Source organism: Durio zibethinus, chromosome 27, assembly GCF_047325235.1.
Source record: "Durio zibethinus cultivar Kanyao isolate XHJ-2024 chromosome 27, ASM4732523v1, whole genome shotgun sequence".
Classification (NCBI taxonomy): Eukaryota; Viridiplantae; Streptophyta; class Magnoliopsida; order Malvales; family Malvaceae; genus Durio; species Durio zibethinus.
In genome coordinates, this window is record NC_143188.1 from 12,358,560 (window position 1) to 12,377,766 (window position 19,207).

General features: G+C 32.8%; 2 protein-coding genes across 13 annotated transcripts in view; one reads left to right on the forward strand and one right to left on the reverse strand.

The window, feature by feature from the left end:
- The window catches only part of LOC111279463 (signal peptide peptidase-like 2), a 48,638-nt gene that overhangs the window by 8,574 nt on the left and 20,857 nt on the right, over positions 1 to 19,207 (forward strand). For 5 of the 12 annotated variants that reach the window (XM_089756466.1, XM_089756472.1, XM_089756473.1 and 2 more), the window contains 3 exons: positions 961 to 1,031; positions 1,911 to 1,994; positions 2,129 to 2,670. In XM_089756466.1, coding sequence (XP_089612592.1) covers positions 961 to 1,031; positions 1,911 to 1,994; positions 2,129 to 2,229 — 256 coding nt within the window. In that variant the 3' untranslated portion in view covers positions 2,230 to 2,670. Of the gene's footprint in view, positions 1 to 521; positions 829 to 960; positions 1,032 to 1,910; positions 1,995 to 2,128; positions 2,671 to 19,207 lie in introns of those variants that run through there. The other 7 variants (XR_016334722.1, XR_016334723.1, XR_016334724.1 and 4 more) reach the window with 7 other exon arrangements.
- On the reverse strand, positions 6,724 to 10,969 carry LOC111279093 (protein ACCELERATED CELL DEATH 6-like). The gene is made up of 3 exons (XM_089756512.1): positions 10,133 to 10,969; positions 9,331 to 9,866; positions 6,724 to 7,438 (listed from the first exon to the last, which is right to left on the reverse strand). Exons 1-3 carry the CDS (start codon positions 10,905 to 10,907, stop codon positions 6,884 to 6,886), a joined length of 1,866 nt encoding a protein of 621 aa, XP_089612638.1. The 5' UTR covers positions 10,908 to 10,969; the 3' UTR covers positions 6,724 to 6,883.

A 19,207-nucleotide genomic window follows, 5' to 3' on the forward strand; every position in this document is an offset into this window, starting at 1 on the left:
AAGTTTTGCACCGAACCTCTTATGTTTGTGTTTGGCATAGCTTATGGAATATTGGTTCTTTAATAACTGGGATAATTACCTACTCGTAACTTATAAACTGAAAAATCGCTGCATCAAGACCTTTTCTGTTTCTTGATTTCTAGCTGAACTACTTGCTGTAGTAGGCAGGATCAAGAACTCCTGTTAAATCTGAGTTTGAAAGTCCTTTTATCAACAATAATCACCAAAGCAGTCAACTGTAAATTTTTGAAACCAATGATCCATTATTTAATTATGTAAAATCACATGAGGGGTTAATTGTAATTTGAATCAGTCCAAGAAGCCATACATATTCCATTTTGCAAGTTTGTTTTATTTGAATAAGCTAGTTATCACTAGGAGCAAGTTAGAAATATTTATAGTCCTTAGAAGGCGTTGACTTTTGTTGTTTTGTTTGCACTTGGAGAATCTAAAGTTAATGACCAATTAATTTTAAGAGTAAACCTTGCAATAACTTTAATTTTCTTTTTCAAATGACACAGATTAATCCTCTAAGGAGACATGAAAGCTAAAGGGTAGCTTGTTATTTTATTCTAAAACCTGTGGAACTTATAGGTGGCAATCACATCAGCTGTGTTGGGTTACATTAAGTTTGAGTCATTGATTTTTGAAGTCATTTATATTGGGCAGTCGAGTTTCAGCCTGGTCAAGCTGTGTCAACTTTTGCTGCCCTTATCCCTCTACCATGCTAAGCAGTCAGACAGGTTGAGTGTAGGTTGATTTTGGATTCCTTGTCACATCATTTGTCGAGTTTTTAGAGTCAAATCAGGGTAGGGTGCATCAGAATAGGTGGGATGTTGTTTTGTCTTTATGCACTTGTTATTTTTGGTGCATTGCCTTTTTTATGCCCTTGTTTTTGAAGGGTTTTCATCTTTTGTTATATGTGGGTTAATGATTATTTTCCCTGTTTGGTTGTCTCAGATACGATAAAGAAAACAAGAAGCATCTTGCCAATGGTTATTTTCTGTGGTTGGTAATTGGCTATGGATTTGGTGAGTGTGCATGCATCATGGTTTGTTAATATATATATATATATATATATATATAATATTTATTTATTTCTTTCTTGCTTTCCCACCCTAGGTCAGAATAACATATTTTTTTCTGTGAAATATAATAGTTTCTTTAGTCTAAGTTTAAACTGAGTTTGGTTGATTGGTGTTTCTGTCTTTGCAATTTCTTTTCCTTCTCTAACTTCCCTACAAATGTTTATTTAACTTGGAATGATTTCAATGATGTTTTACCTGGCATGTATGTTCTGTGATTTCAAATAATAGCAATTTTTGTCCGGTGGAAATGCAAGTGTTGAGACCAGCATCTGCTTAGTTACATACTTATATTTAATTATAGTGTCATATCTGGTTATCACTTTAGCTTTAAAGAGCGATTCTGTGATTCATGGGCATACAACTATCAAAAGCATCAGGCTTACCTTTATTTGGATATAAATGGCCTGTGGAATTACTTACTTTATTGTTCCAGTATAATTACTGGAATACATATTGATATATGCTCTTGATATTTTGTCTTGAAGGGAAAAGAATCAATCATTGACACGCACATACATACAGACTACACACTCACATGTACTATTGCTATTATATTCTAGTTTGTGAAACACGGTTGTTAATCTTGGGAAGCAAAATGTATCTTTCCGCGTATCGTGTAGGCTTCTGAGTATGGTATTGTCTGTGAACGTGAAAATACTGAATAACCTCGATGTTTGATTGGTGAAAATGACTGAATATCAGAGGTGTATTCTTGTATTTAGTTGGTTGAAAAGCTATTAAAAAAAGAGTTGGGTAACAACAAAATAACTGTTGTGAAGGTATATAGTTAATACTTATTTATTTCAATTTCACGTATTGCAGGCCTGTTCTTTACATACCTAGGGTTATATCTAATGAATGGGCATGGTCAACCTGCACTCCTCTATCTTGTTCCTTGTACGTTAGGTAACAAAGTTCAGAATTCCACCTGGATATAGGCTACTTCAGGCTGGCTTGTCAGAAAAAATCTCATATACTCTCTCATTGTAACTTTTTTGCCCCTTCCCTTTCTCCCTTCCGATTTTTCTTGCCTTTTTCAGGAGTTGCTGTCATATTAGGTTTGGTAAGAGGAGAGCTGAAAGGGCTTTGGAATTACAGCCCTGAGTCATCTTCCACGACAAATCCTTCTGGAGAAGCTTGAAGCGGGTAATTTCCTTCAAAAAGGGAATGCTGATCACCAGAAGCTAATGGTGTAAAGAGATGGGTTCCTTGTTACGTATACAAGGAGTACAGGGTTCAAGAAAGGCCGGTTCGAGCTTTCAGAGGCAACTTGCCATTCAAATCTATAATCCTGTCTCTTGATTTGTATCTATCTTGTAATATGAGGGCTCGATTCTTACCACCACATTGCTGCTAATGTTGTAATATTCTGGAATCTTATATAGATTTGTCATTTTTGTTTGTCAGAAGTTATGGGCAGGCAGATATATAACTTCAACGTTTAACGTACTTTGTCTACTCTTAAATGTTCAAATTTGACTGATGCCAATGCCACTGAAATGGCCTGTTGCACAAAGTTGTGATAAGCGAACTATAATTATGTTATTTTCAGTTCTATTCCAATTCAGTTATTATTTTTATATTTAGTTTCGCTCAATAATACGTAGGATGCCATAGAATTGAATTATTGTGGTCAACGAAAACTTAATATACAAGTCATGATTTTTTTCTCAAGGAAAAAAAAATTCCGAGTCATGGAATTGAATCCTCTTTTCCCATAAAGTAGTCGTCCTTAATTTGTTTATTTTGTTTGTAACAAATCTGAACTGCAAGATTCCTCCTTTTTTTTAGTCATTCTACAGCCAAATTTTCATACTTTTCCCTCCCATGAACTGAACACATGTATCAAACACAAGCATTAAATGTAAACAGTGGGTGCCAAGATTGATAGTGCCTTAAACTCTCCCCATAAATTTTATGCAAGAAGAGCACGAACTAAATACATGAACCCGACCAAGATAAAGTCCAAGTTTTTGCCAGGAAAATGCCACAAATAGAAAGAAAAGAAGAGGACAAGCGGAATAAAACAGAAACAAAGTTTTTAAGTTTCTCCTCCTTGGGTTTTGAAAGGCACTAGCTTTCTGAAAAAGAAGAAACCTTTTTTATTATACCAGTCAAGGAGCGCCCACTACAACATGAACCCGAGCCCCTGTGCTGTAAAAAAGGAAATCACCATTGGAGATGTTGACAACAAACAGAGCTTTTGCTTTTCACGTAAGAACAAATGTGGAAGGAGAGAACCATGTGGTTTTTTTTTTCAATCAAAACTAAAACGAAACTCCATCTCATTCCCAGCTTATCTTTTTTAATGACCCACTCAAGAAAGTTAACGACTTTCAAAGTTTCACTTAAAGAAAAGAAAACCAGCTTTTAAACTTACCCAAGAACCATTTATTTTAGTTACAGCCTTCCCCTTTTTTTTTTTTTTGGATGGAACGAAACCTCACTCACGGTTATGAACTATTTTTTTTTAATGTTTTATTTAAAAAAAAAAAAGAAAAAAAACTTAGAAAAGAGAACGTTCCTTTATGTATAGGATATAATTGTTAGGAAAATGGGATTCAGTCCCATATAAGTGGTTATGAACTATTTTTTTTTAATGTTTTATTTAAAAAAAAAAGAAAAAAAACTTAGAAAGGAGAACGTTCCTTTATGTATAGGATATAATTGTTAGAAAAATGAGATTCAGTCCCATATAAGTGATTTTGGATCAAGTAAAGGTCATGGGCCTTGATCTTTTATTTTACACAGAACCCTAGCTACTTAATAAAAAAGAGGTAGGGTTGTTTTATGTGTGTGTCGACAACCAAGTAAAAAAAGAAGAAAAGCCAGAAAAAGCAGAGAGAAAAAAAAGAGAAGGGAGAGTTGGTTGAACGAAAGTCGATCCGTGATCCGATTGAGTTAGAACCTTGTCAGGAGGTTTATGATTCAGAGTTATACATTCTGAACGGTGAAGATCGGGTTTGAAGCTCTCTAGGAACAAATCCAGGGTATATTTGTTGAGTCACTTATTTGGTGAGATTTCTCCAATTGTTTCTCTAGTTGTTGATTAGCTCTAGTTTTAGCTAGAGAAGAACTTTGTATAACTATTATTTGATAGTGAAGATTTTTCTGGTGACCCGTAGTTTTTTCCTCTACACTGGAGGGTTTTCCACGTAAATCTTGGTGTGCTTTATTTTTCCTGCGCATTTGATTATTGATTGTTGTCTATTGCTTCTGTATTGTTGTGATTATTGCTTCAGGCGCAACAATAATAACCATTTATGTTTTGAACTTCACGTGAAAAAACGCATAGAAAATAAGAAATGACATTATGATGTGAAGTGCTTGAGATGGGATCAAAGAAATCACCTTTTTGGTTTCTGAAGTTTATTTTCCTTCTTTTTCGTTGTACAGCCTTTCCTTGTTCCCTCTCTTTTTTTTTTTTTTTTGTTCTTGTGTTGTATATTTTGCCTTTTATAATTTTCCTTCCCTTTTGTGTTCCCGTAAACCTTTTCCTCTCCCTCCTCATTTTTTTTACCCTTTTTTTTCTTTCCTTTCCAGCCCCCCTTTCTTTTTCTCCTCCTTCTCATTTTAAAACCAGACACCCTTTCGCGTTCTTTTTCTCCTCCTTCCCCTCCTTTTGTAAAGAAGAAAACCCTTCAAAATATCTTTGAAAGATTGAATATAGGCCCTTGGATCAAATTCATCTAATGACTAAAATTTTTTTTTTCAAGAAGTAATCTTTAGTTATTGTATTAAGATTCAATATGAAATCTACTAGTCTATATTATTCACCGCAAAGATAAGATTTTTATAACCTCTAAACCATATGAAAAAATCATTTTACTTTTAATACAAAGTTTTGGTATTTAAGTCATTTTTTTATAAATCAATGTTATCATGCTCTTTTTTGAGATTTTAAAATACTATAAATCATGAAATATTATTAAATTAAGATATAAAAATTTTTGTGAAAATCTAAGCTTAAAAATATTAAATTTCGAAGATACTTTTAAAGGATATTTTCGTATTTTTACACTTATCAAGATATTGCTTGTGATTTCGATTCTTTTTAGTTACATTTATTTTACTAGAATAACTAGTACTAGAATAACTAAAATAAATAATAAAAAAAACTATGGATTTTTGCACAATCCATTTTTATGTTATGATTAAGTTCTTTTGTCGAATCCTATTTATCAAAACTCCTATAACAAAGGAAAGAAGTTTTTATTTAGTTATTTAAATTAAATAACTAATATTTTCTTAATTTTATCAAGTCTTCTGACAAAAGGCGGCAAGGTTCTAATTTTCAAGATTTTTTATTCTCTTATCTTGTGATCCTATCTTGATTACGCCCAATTCCCCTGTTCGACAAAGGGTTTCAAATAGTCTGCTTTTTCGTGGATACTCGGGTTCAAATACCTATGAATTCGTTGTTTGCTTACCGACTTCATATAATTCAGAAAACACTAGTTTTCTCGAAGCCTTTTTTTCATATCTCTCATCAAACGGTGCTATTCGATAATGTCTATCTAGTAGACTCCCTGCTAACCCAAGAGAGCATTCAAATATCTGTCCCACATTCATTCATGAAGGGACTCTTAATGGGTTGAAAACCATAGCAATAGGTCTTCTGTCTTGCAAATAAGGCATATCCTGTCTAGGTAAAATTTTGGAAAAGTTTGGTTTCAAACCCCGATTCGAACAGGAGAAGTACGCCATGCTAATTTGCCTTGGATGATCCACATCTCAGGGTCAGGCGCTGATGAGCACATTGAACTATCCATGTGGCTGAGAGCCCTCACAGACCAGGCACAACAACACAATTATCAGGGGGGCGCTCTACCACTGAGCTAATAGTCCGTCGTGCGGGCCTCCGCCCGCTATGCCAAAAGCGAGAGAAACCCCATCCCTCTTTTTCCTTTTTACCCCCCATGTCACCACACGGGAGGGACATGGGGGCGTAAAAGGGGATCCTATCAACTTGTTCCGACCTAGGATATGGATACATATAATTTAGAAGAATATGTGAGTGATTCATATACGGTATCCCTTTCTTTTATCAATGGTTCCACCAATTGATATGTTTCTACAAATAATTGAAATTCAATTTCTTGATCTGTATCTTCAATTTTTGGAAACTTATCAAGTTTTTCTGTTAAGCCCCGATCTATGAACCCACTAAATCCTTCAAATTGTATTTGATTCAACTAAGGTATTGTACACATTTCCCATCTTTTATTTATTATAGGATTCAATATCGACCTATTTTATGGACTCTTAAAGGGGTTTTTTTCCGGGCTTCAAATGGATTTTGTTTGGGTCTTTAAATGGGTCAAGTTGTGAGCTCTTTATGGGTTGTGAATGTGCCTAAATCAATCATGTTAAAAATATTTTAAAAAAAAATTGGTGTCTATAAACTCTAAATTAAGACCTCGATATAAATGGCCTGTGGAATTACATACTAAAAGCTTTAGCAACAGTGGGTGTTCAAAATTTGAACGAGAATATGAAAAGAGTCCAAAGAAAACAAGATGGACGGACTATTATATAAAGGACGGATGTAGAGTGGATGAGAAAAAAAATAAACAGTATATTTATTGCCAAAAATGAAAGCTTAGAAACTAAGGGGCAGAAAGGAACTTGTAACTTGTTTTAACTTGAGCAATAACCACATCGAATCCTTGAATTAATGCTCCTTTATTTCATTGATTCATATATAGCAATAGAAATGAAACAGTCGGCATTTTACATTTTAATTAATTTTGTGGAAGTAGCAGGCTTGTAGTTAGGGGTAACTATGGTATCCTTCATAAGAAAAAGAAGTAAAAAATGGCATAAACAATGAGCAAACCGGGAATGAAGGTGAGGCCAAGGGAACATGTGGCGATAGCAAACCCCATGGAAGATTGTAACACTGAGTAACTGCCTGTGCTGAAAGCAATCACCATTGCTATCATCGCAGAAAAAGTTAAGATTTCTGCCAGACCAATCACCTGAAATCGGAGATTAACTAGACTCCAATGCAGGCATACCAAGAGAAAATGAAGCAGGACCGCTAAAAGAGAGGAAACAAATGCGAGGGTATTTGTTATAATGAAGGCTTTAAAAGCTGGGTCACGACTTAAGGTTGCATCCCCTTGCTCATCACTCTTGTATCCACCAGGTACGGTGAATGCTGCGGCGAATGTTACGGTGGCTACAAGCGTTGCCACCAGCAAATGGGTCTCTCGTGTTTTTTCCACGTATTCGATGAAGGAGACATCATCCTCGTCCTTTACCTTTTCTCTGAAATTTGGGTGAACGCGTAACCCTTCCACTTCTGCATTATCACCAATGTCATTCAACAATTGGCGAATATCTTGCTGCAACGATAATCGTCGATTTAAGGAATGATTAGCATTTATCAGTCTATGAGTAAAATTCACAGGTACTTCACAATTTTTATAAATATATCATTTTCATTCATCACATAAAAGATATATATCTTTTTTTTTTTTTTTTAAATTCACTATCCATCGTTTTATCAATCAATAATTAGAAAATTAAAAGAATGTTCACGCAAACATTGTGATATAAATACAAACACGTGACAGGATCTACGCATGGGCCACATGCAAGTTTTAAATTTATTAAGTGAGATTTATCTCACTCACACCTACTTCATAAGTCATTGAAACATGTCATATCTATGCACCGAATAAAGATTTAGATGAAATTTTGTATGTGAAATACATGAAAATTTTAATTAAAATTAATTAAATAAAATTAAAATTTAAAATGTTTTGTTACGTAGATTAAATGTGTAAATTTTAAAAAATTTAATAAATTTTAGTATATACTTTTAAATGGATATTTTTAGTAAAAATATTGATATTACTAAATAAATACCGATCAAATTTGAATTATAAATAATATTTTTAATAATTTTTTTTACATATTATTAATCTTAACATTAGACTTTATCAATTTATTGGTTTGAATTTTCTATTAAAATTTGTATTAAATTATTTTTAAAAAAATTTACAAACTTCACCTAAAAATTTTTATACAAATTTTCTCCGTCCTAGGGGTAGACAAGTGATACTTGTATACATATTTTGATTGATTGTTGACTAAAAGAAGATAAATCATAAACTTTTGTAAAAGTTATTCATGGAAAATCAATTAAATTGATAAATATTGTCATTAATTCTTCTGTCTATGAAAATCAATTAAATGAAAAGAAAATCAAGAAAAATTATTACTATATTTTAAATTAATATATTTTCTCTCATTTTGTTTTGCATTAATTTCTTCTTTATATTTCATTTCCTAATTTTGAGTATTTATTATTTAAATTACTTATTTATTATTATTGTTTTTTTTACTAAGGTGTTTAATATTATGGTTGAATTGATTCTAAAAAAATTATTGAAATAATAAATTTATATTCTTTCTTCTATACAAGAAAATTAAACTAAATGAAAAAAAAATCTAGAAAAGTTAGATTAGCCTAATTTAATTTTCTTTAATTTTTTTGTAATTTTTATGAAACTGTTTATCCCTAAAAAGATAAAAAAAGAGAAAAATATAAAATGAAAATATTTACAAAAAATAGATAAATGAAAAGAAATTTAAAAAAATGAAAATGAAATTGGGAAAAATCTCATGGGATCCTTTCAATATATTGTATAGATTTGTAAATGAAACAATAAATTAGGAATTTATTAAAGGAGACACATGCATGTTGTTGTTAATTATCTAAACTCTGCATATAGTAGTTAGAGTTTAATATTTTCCTATCAGTAATTAAAAACTTTGCTTATAGTAGTCCACTTTTAAAGACTAATAAAATGTTAAATTATGTACTTAATAAAATACTAATCTAATCACAATTTTTTATCCATCTTTTCTTTTTTAAAACCCAAAAAAGCCAAAATCATTTTATAGAGTAAATAGTAATCGTTATCCTTAAAATTCGACTCCTTTATTTTCAAAAGTCACTTTTCAATCCTCGTATTTGTAAAGCTGTAACGATTTGATCCTTTTATTAGTCTTAAATCATTTCAGACGTTAAATATCTACTGGTATCACGTGTCTTACACTTGACATCAGTTGTTATGTACGAAATTGATGACTTGAATTTTTTTAGAAAAGAAAAGGTAAATATTAAGCACGTCAAAATCAATAATTTTTTTTTTCTGAAATTGAAAAAAAAAATTAACAATTTGAAAAGGAGAGAATAGTAAAAATCAAGCAGGGTAAAGCTTTATACCTTCTTTCGTGTCATTTGGGCGAAATATTGCTCGGACTTCCATCCTCTTACTTGAAGTTCACGATCTAGAAGAAAAGAACTAAAAGAAAACCAACCAAGGAGCTGACGAGCAGGCCCCGTTAAGGAGATATGGATAGGCGTGTACCCGTTAACATCCTTTTCATGAAAAAGATTTCTATTTGTGAAATCATTAATCTTGTTATCAACTAAGAATCTCTTAAGTTTTTTGGGAGATACTGCAACGACAGCAAAGTGAAGAAAATTCCAGCCTCTTTTGTCCACCATTTCGCAGCAACCTGGACAATTGGAGATAATTTCTTCCATTATCCCTTGCTCGCCTTGCCAAGCTGCCATATGAAGAGCCGACATCCCTCTCTCTTTATCACTTATATAAGCAGCAGACGCATCTTTTTCCAACAAAACTTTGGCAATTGAACGTTTACTGAAATGCGCAGCATAGTGGAGTGGAGTCCGCCCATTGTCATCAGTTTGTTTGGTTAGTTGCATTTTTGCCTCTATTAGTTTCCTTACTGTCTCTGTCATTACCAAAACACAACAAAAAGATAAAAAAGTTCAACAACGGCAGTACATGCGAATTTATTTAATTTTGAAAAATGAATGACCAAGACTATGCATTTGTTTTGTTTTATTTTCCTCGTTTGGCCAGGGAAGAAACAGAACATGCGTTATTTAGAATGATGAGGAAGATTATCCCATTGGCAGAAAAAGCAACGAGAATAGCCATTGAGTTAACTATCCCAAAACAACAACAATAACACAAAATAATGAACTGATCACTTACTTTCATCTCCGGCCAGGACTGCTGCATGCAAAGCTGTTCTACCATGGGGGCCGCCATAAACCGTTGATTTGCAATTATCTAACATCTCAGTAACCATACCGTGATATCCTCCCTCGGCAGCTAAGTAGAGTGGAGTCTCACCGCTTGTATTAGCGAAGAAAGCAAAATCAGGATCTTCTTTGGCCAATAGTCGCAACACATCAAGATGACCATATCGAGCGGCCAAATGGAAAGCAGTATTTTCTTCCTCATCCCTCATTCTCAGCATCTGCCTCGCCCCGGTTGCAACCAACCCTCTCTCGGGGTCTTCATGTAGCACTACATTGGCGCGTTCAATAAGGACTTTGACTATGCCAGAATGCCCATGTCTTGCTGCAATGTGCAATGGGATTTCCCAGTTGGCATTGCGTTGCAGTAGCAGTGATGGGCACTTGTCGACAAGTTGTTCCACAAAGTTAATGGAGAACTCTCCTTCGAATACCCTTTTCTGAAAACACGGAAACGCTCTAACATTTTTGACTACCAGGCGTCCTCCGGTTCTGGAGTAAATATGAAGCACCGTGTTTTGGCTTCCGTCAACCAGGCAATCAAGAGCAACTTGGCAGTCACTAAATGCTTCCACGTCACCATCCGCCGCAGCTTTGAACAAAACAAAGTCCATGTAGGTGATAGCCTTTTCTTCCATAGGCTGTTCAGAGGGAATGGATGAGCTAACTGAGGGATTCAGCTGCATCATTATAAATTCCATAGGCTGTTCCACCACGAGGGATATCATATTATATTTTACTTATACCAATAAATTATAATATTATAATTATGGAATTTAACTATTATCTTATTCACCAATTACTAACCATTTGACACTTTTATTAATATTAATTATGGAATTTGCTACTATATTATCAATCATTTATTATTATATTATAAATATTTGCAACCATATTATTTATCATTTTCTACCATGTTAAAAAAAATCATCAAAAGCTGTTTTACTATTTTATTTTTTTAACTTTTTTCCTTATTTAATTATATTAAGGTTTATTTTTTTAACTTTTTTCCTCTGTTTATTTAATTCTAATTATAAGCATAAATTTAATTTAATTTTTTATAAATATAACAATAAATTGAATAAAAATAAAAATAAAGAAAATAATTAACTGAATAGGTTAAATTTTATTATTGTAATTTTTGAAAAATTCAATATATTAAATTTATCGTTTTGGTTTTATTATTATTCTTATTCTTTTAAAAATAAATATTTTCAAAATACTATTTTTGTTTTATTATTTTCATTATTATTTTAATAATATGCGGATTCAAAATAAACCATCAACTTTTGTAATTCTACTCAACTTTTGATATGAGAATAAAAATATTCAAGACAAATTCTCAACCAAAATCTTATTAAGAATTCGATTGAATTTGTCCTAACAAATAGTTTGATCCTTAGATAAGTCCAATAATAAAATATCATATAACAAGGTGTCATAGAAGCATTTATACTATTTTATAAAAACAACATCTAATTTACGGTAAAAAATTATAATAATAATTTATTTAATTCCATTCAAATAAATGGCTGAAAAGGAAAGCTTAGCTGGATATGATGAAAGCAAATGCATCAGCATCGGTTGTAATTAATTAAATTGCAAATTTCAAACTCTCCCGAAAGTGAACAAAACAGTATAAGAAAAAATTTGCAACGAGACAAGTATGTCTTAACGTGTAAAACCAAGCAGAAGACCTTATTTAATGTGACAAGAGACAAGTATTTGTCTTAATGTGTAAAACCAAGTAGAAGACCTTATTTTCCAAAAAGAAAATGAATGTAAATGAGGTCTTTTTCTCAGGCCACTTGCAGTATGAAGAAATTAGTGGGAGTGCCAACAAAAATAAGATCCAAAGGAACAATGCAATTGATTAATTCAATGTCTTTCATATGTAGCAGCGTAATAATTTGTTAATAGGGAAAATAAATGATCGAAAATAAACATCCTAATCATGTTATTTGCTAAGGATTAGTAACTGTGGAGAATTTTATGAAATATTTTAAAAATTTTGAGAAAAATGTAAAAAAATAAATAAAAATAAAAAAGAGATGGTTGAAGAAACGCTACTGTGACGTAATATTTAATAATTAACTCGTGTTCTGTGCAAAAATAAAATTTATAGTATGGACTGATAGTATTAGAATTGAGATTTGGGAAATTGAATTCGTCCACACTGTCTCTAAAGAGGCCAACATAATTAAAAAAATAATTAATTAAATTGTAAATTGCAGGAAACTTTGGCAATTACTGTCAAGGTCGTCTTCTCTTGTCCGTAATAAATTTCAAACTCTCCCAGAAGTGAACAAAACAGTATAAAAGAAAAAAATTGCAACGAGACAAGTATTTGTCTTAACGTGTAAAATCAAGCAGAAGACTTTATTTAATGTGATAAGAGACAAGTATTTGCCTGAACGTGTAAAACCAAGCAGAAGACCTTATTTTCCAAAGAGAAAATGAAATTAAATGAGGCCTTTTTCTCAGGCCACTTGCAGTATGGAGAAGTTAGCGGGAGTGTCATAACGTCTAGATCCGAGGATCCATCGCTAGACATTGATTTGAAAGAGTCACCACCAATTTTTTTTATCTAGGTGCGATTGGCCACCCAAAGAATCTGTCCTTTTAGGGAACACCTAAGTTTAAGGGTCCCTAAAAGAATAGGTTCAGATCTACTAACCAGAACAGGGTTTGAGAGTTCGGTTACGTGTGAGGAAGGTTATAGCACCCTCACAAAGCCCATCAAAAGATGGTACCAACTTAAATTTGTATTATCCAATGAGCCTTAAAAATTTACCAAGTGATTAATTATTGAAAATTATTCTCAATTGACTCTAATACTTTTAGCAAAAAATTAAGAAAATTCCCTCACCTCAGGAGTATGCAAGAAAACTACTGTTTCACTTGCAGAGGCTCCATCGTTGGATTATTTAACATTAAAAAATAAAAAGGAAGAAAAGAATGATTGTTTCTGTGCAGGAAAAATTGATACTTTCAACTTTTCTCCAAAATATTTTTTAGAAATTTTAATCTCGAGAAAAATTGGTACTTTCAACTTTTCTTCAAAAACCTTTTTTGAAAATTTATTTTTAAGAAAAATTGATACTTTTAACTTTTCTCCAAAAATATTTTTTAGAAACCTTAATTTCGAGAAAAATTGATACTTTCAACTTTACCCCAAAAATATTTTTAGAAAGTTTATTTTTAAGGAAAATTGATACTTCTAACTTTTCCTCAAAATTTTTTTTTGAAAATTTATTTTTAAGGAAAATTGATACTTTCAACTTTTCTCCAAAAATATTTTTTTTGGATTTTATTTAAAGAAAATAAAATAATAAAACAAAATAAAAGTGAAAATAAAAAAAATAAAGAAAAGTAAAACAAAAATAAAAATAAAATAAAGATAAAAATAAAAGAATATTAAATAAACCTAATCTAATAAAATAAATAAATAAATAAATAAAATATATATAAATAAAAAACCTGGAACGACTCGGCTAACGGCTCGGCTCGGCTTAAGGAAGAAAAACGGCTCGAAGAAGCGGCTCAGGGGTGTCGGCTCGGCTTGACTAACGGCTCGAAGAAACGAGACACGCGCGGGTCGAAAGCGGGTCGACGCTCGGGTCGGGTCGGATCTCGACAAAACGCACAGATCTTCTGGGTTACTTAACGCAAAAACGACGTCGTTTTGAGAGGGTATATAAGGCTGATTCCTTCATTTTTTTAGCAGACCGAGCCTTTTCTCTCTCTCTCTCTCTTCCTTTCTCTTCTCCTCTTTCTTTCTAAACTTTTTGAAGAACTCCGGTTGAATATTCATCGAATTCTAAAAAATTCATCGAAATCTAGATTTTTCTCCGAAAGTTCGTCGAAAAGTTGGTCGGTTTCTGGGAATCTTCATCGAAAACTGGGCAGCTAGTTGAAAACTTCAATCTTTACCGAAATCGTCATCGAAAAATTTAACTTTCGCCAAAAAATTTAACCGAAATCTGGAAATTTTTCAGAAATTTCCAGAAAAAATTCGCAGAAAAATCTTCAAAAATTTCCCAATGATTCCTAAAGCTATTCTAATGCCTCTAAACCCTTTTTCAGCTTTCAAATCTCTTCTGTCTACCTTTTTCTCTCAACCAGTACTCTTTTCCTTCTGTTTTTCTGTGTGTTTCCTTTGATTTTGAGGATCCTTTTATAGGGATTGATCAGAAAAGTTTTTGATCAATCCCAACTCCTCTTTGGATCGGAATTCAATCATTAAATTCAACATGGACTCTTCTGATTGAATCCCAATCCAATCTTCAGTCGAATAAATCAAAAAAATAAAAAAAATCAAATAAAAATATTAATGAAAATAAATAAGATAAATAAAAAAATTAACAGATAAATTAAAATTAAATAACAGATAAATTATAACATATAATCTGATAAATATACATATAAATATTAACAGAAAATAATAATAATAATAAGGATATATATATTAATAAATAATAGTAATAAATAAATAAATAATAAATACATAAGATAAAAATAAAAGAAAAATATATATAAAAACAAAAATAAAAATAAAAATAAAAATAAAATAAAAATGTAAAATACAAAAAAAAAAAAAAATAGACTTACCTATTTGGACCAGGCCCAATTGATCCGGGCCTGGACCAAATTGGGTGTCTACAGCTGCCCCTCTTTGCATATTTTCTGTGAAACAAAAATTGCACAAAGACGTAAACACCCAATCAAGACTCATCTTGACATTTTTCTTTTAAGATTTGATCAAAACTCTTCTAAATAGAGGCTCAACGACTTTGAAAAAATAAATGGCTCCTCTAATCAGAGGCTCAACGACTTGGAAAAGTAAATTGCTCCTCTAAACAGAGGCACCACAACTTTGAAAAGTAAATTACTCCTTGACAATCATGTCCAAAAGAGTTGAAAATTGTGTTTGAAGGAATTTCAGGAGATTATGCCCGAAGGTTTTATAAATCAATCCTGATACCAAAAGACATCCTATTTCAAAGATTAGGAACTTACCTGACAAGTTTCTTCTCAAATTTGAAAATATCTTCATATCTGTCTTCTCTATGTGGGATCTTGGAACACCTCTGCTTCTTGAATTTGTACACTATACTTTCCTGAAAGTAGTATATGCTATGCAATGCATATGAATTTTAATGCATGCTATGCAAATGTTAGCCAATTAATTCCTATTCAATGTATGGTACTCAAGTTTCTCAAGCTCTTTTCTTGGGAATCAAGCCCTTTGATTCTTCAAAGATCCAATTACACTGTTCTTCTAAGATTGAGCCAATGTAGCTCTTAATTGTCTCTTCCACTCACATTCTTCCTGTAAGAAATCTCTTCCCAGATTCAATGTCCTAATCAAGAACTGAACATCTCGATTTCACCTTTATCACTCTTGACTTAATCAATGTAATGTAAAAATCTTTCATGTTGTTATTCATTCATCAATCATTATCTCAAACTCAAAAAGTAAGAATGCATTTGCACATTTCTTCCATGGTGGGGTATTAGAAAGAAAGGAATATGAATGGTTGAGAAACAGTCACCAGAAAAAGACACAAAGAACGAAATAGAATGTCTCTTATTAGCAAAATGTTGGCTAATTTCGGCCAAGAGAGAATTACAAGGATAAGTATGGAGACAAAGCCAAAAATGAACAATCAGATAATCATGATAACACATCTCAAAGTTTTTTTTTTCTAAAAACCCAACCATCTGATATACTTAACAATTTGAACACTTCCGAATTTGCTAGCCTCCATATCAGCAGACTTTCAAATTCGATGCTGTATTCTCCTTATCTAAGCTAACTTTTCAGGTTTTCAACTTAGACAAACCCCCTATGACTCAAACCGCCCTTTCAAGGTTTTCGCCTTGAGTCTTCCCTTTTTATTCAATTTTTTTTCTTTTTTTTCACTTTTTATTTTTTTCTTTTTTTTAAGCATAATATTTTTTCACAGCATCAAAATTTATAGGATGAGGTAAATCATTTCCATACATCTTAGTCAGTATCAACGCCCCACCTGAAAAAGCCCGTCTCACCACATACGGTCCTTCCTAAATTTGGAGTCCATTTTCTTCTACTATCATATTGGATAGGAAGGATTCTCTTTAAGACCAACTCTTCTTCTTGAAAGTAACGGGGTCGAATCTTCTTATCATGAGCCCTCATCATTCTTTTTTGATATAGCTGATCATGGCACAGTGCAGTCAATCTCTTTTCTTCTATGAAATTTAACTGCTCATAACGTTCTCGAATCCATTCAGCTTCTTTCGACTCAACTTCTTTTAGAACTCTCAAGGAAGGGATCTCTACTTTCACTGGTAGTACAGCTTTCATCCCATAAACCAAAGAAAATAAAGTTGCCCTAGTAGAGGTGCGAACTGATGTTCAATATGCATGTAATGCAAATGGTAACTTTTCATGCCAATCTTTGTAAGTCTCGATCTCTAAAATCCATTTTATGTTCTTATTGGCTGTCTCAACTGGCCCATTCATTTTCGGACAGTATGGTGCCGAGTTATGATGCCTGATCTTGTATTGAGCACATATTTCTTGTATCATCTTACTATTTAGATTCTTGGTATTGTCTAAAATAATTCTCTCTGAAAGTTTATATCTATAGATGATCTCTCTCTTTATGAACTTACAAACCACAGAGCATGTCACACTTGCATATGATGCTGCCTCTACCCATTTTATGAAGTAATATATCATCACAAAAATGAATCTGTGCCTGTTGGACCGATGACATCCATGCCTCACATTGAGAATGGCCATGGTGGTGCCATAACATGTAAAGCAGATGGCAGATCATGGATCTTATTAGCATATATCTGGTATTTATGGCATTTACGAGCAAAGTCAATGCAATCATTCTCCATCATCAACCAGTAATATCTTGCTCTTATGATCTGTCTCGCCATCATATGTCCACTGGTATGTGCCCCACATATTCTATTATATACCTCTTCAATAATTTTTCTCGCTTCAGTCTTACTTACGCACCTCAATAACACCTGATCCCGATTTCTTTTGTACAGAATATCTCCATCTAGGAAAAAACTCATAGCCAATCTTCAAATAACCCTTTTATCATTTTCTGTTGCTTGAATTAGGTACTGCTGATCCTTAATATACTGTAGGATATCATAATACTAGGACTTTCCATCTTCTTCTTCTTCTACATTAGAGCAATAAACTGGTATATCCTTAACATCTAACTTGATGGGTTGAATGTCAGTATTATTATTAATTTGAATCATTACAGTCAGAGTAGCCAATGCACCAGCAATCAAATTCTCTTCTCGAGGTAAATGGTCAAACTGGATATCTTTAAATTGTTTTGTCAACTCTAAAATATACTTATGATATGGAATGAGTTTTGAATCTCTCGTCTCCCATTCTCCTTTCAACTGATATATAACTAGAGCTAAGTCTCTAAACACTTTTAGTGCGTTCACTCCTCTATATATAGCAGCTTGTAAGCCCATGACACATGCCTCATATTCAACGATGTTGTTTGTGTAATTGAAATTTAACCTTACTGTTACAGGACAGTATTGTTCTTCTGAAGAGATCAGAATTACCCTAATTCTATGTCCCAAAGCATTGGCAGCTCTATCAAAATACATTCTCCAACATTTTTCTTCATGCTCTCTTTTCTCCAGTTGAGAAATAGTTATTAAGTCTTCATCAGGGAATTCCAACTTCATTGGCTCATACTCTTCAGTAGCACGATCTGCAAGAAACTCCGCTATAGCGCCCCCTTTTATTGCCTTTTGGCTCACATATATAATATCATACTCCAAGAGCATTACTTGCCATCCAGTAATTCTTTCGGACAAAGAAGGTTTCTCGAAGATATATTTAATTGGATCCAGTTTTGCTATGAGCCATGTGGTATGATAAAGCATATACTATCTGAGTCTTTTGGCAGTCCACATTAATGCACAACATATTTTCTCCAATGAAGAATACTTATATTCGTACTCTGTAAACTTCTTACTCAGATAGTAAATAGCTCTCTCTTTTCGATTAGACTCATCTTGTTGCCCCAACACACATCTCATTAAATTTTTGCATACTGTTAAGTACAGAATTAAAGGTTTCCTTGGAACAGGTGACACCAACACTGGAAGGTTTGAAAAGTATTGCTTAATTTTATCTAATGCCTCTTGACATTCTTCATTCCATTTTTCAGGATTATTCTTACGAAGAAGCTTAAATATGGGGTCACATTTGTAAGTAAACTGAGAGATAAACCGAGAAATGTAGTTCAATCTCCCCAGAAAACCTCGAACTTCTTTTGGTGAGCTAGGAGGTGACAAATTCTGAATGGCCCGTATCTTATCTGGATCGACTTCAATTCCTCTTTCACTGATCACAAAGCCTAGCAACTTCCCTGACTTTATCCCAAAGGTGCACTTGGCTGGGTTTAATTTTAGCTAAAATTTTTTTAACCTCTCAAATAACTTTCTAAGGCTGGTGACATAATTTTCATCCTCACAAAGACTTTGTAATCATATCGTCTATATACACCTCGATCTCTTTGTGCATTATGTCATGGAAGAGTGTTACCATGACCCTTTGATATGTTACCCCAGTATTCTTTAACCCAAAAGGTATGACTTTGTAGCAAAAGGTTCCTTACATGGTCATAAAAAATAATCTTTTCCATATCATCTGCAGCTATTTTTATTTGATTATACCTTGAGAAACCATCCATAAAGGAAAAAATTGAATGCTTAGCCGTGTTATCTACCAGTATGTCGATATGAGGCAAAGAAAAGTTATCCTTTGAGCTAGCCTTATTCAAGTCCCGATAGTCTACACACATTCATACCTTTCCATTCTTCTTAGAAACTGGGACTATATTGACTACCTCTTTGGACACTTAGCCACTTGTAGAAAACCAGCATCAAATTGTTTCTTCACCTCTTCTTTAATCTTTAGTAGCATTTCGGGCTTCATCCGTCTTAGTTTTTGCTGAAATGGCTTACATTCTGGCTTTAGGGG

Bases quoted from the DNA above. Each gene is read 5' to 3' on its own strand.
- LOC111279093 (XM_089756512.1), bottom strand. From the start codon at position 10,907: ATGATATCCCTCGTGGTGGAACAGCCTATGGAATTTATAATGATGCAG. The intron at 9,867-10,132 runs GTAAGTGATCAG...TGGTAATGACAG, and splicing joins AGTCCTGGCCGGAGATGAAA to AGACAGTAAGGAAACTAATA. The intron at 7,439-9,330 runs GTATAAAGCTTT...TTATCGTTGCAG, and splicing joins CCCAAATGACACGAAAGAAG to CAAGATATTCGCCAATTGTT.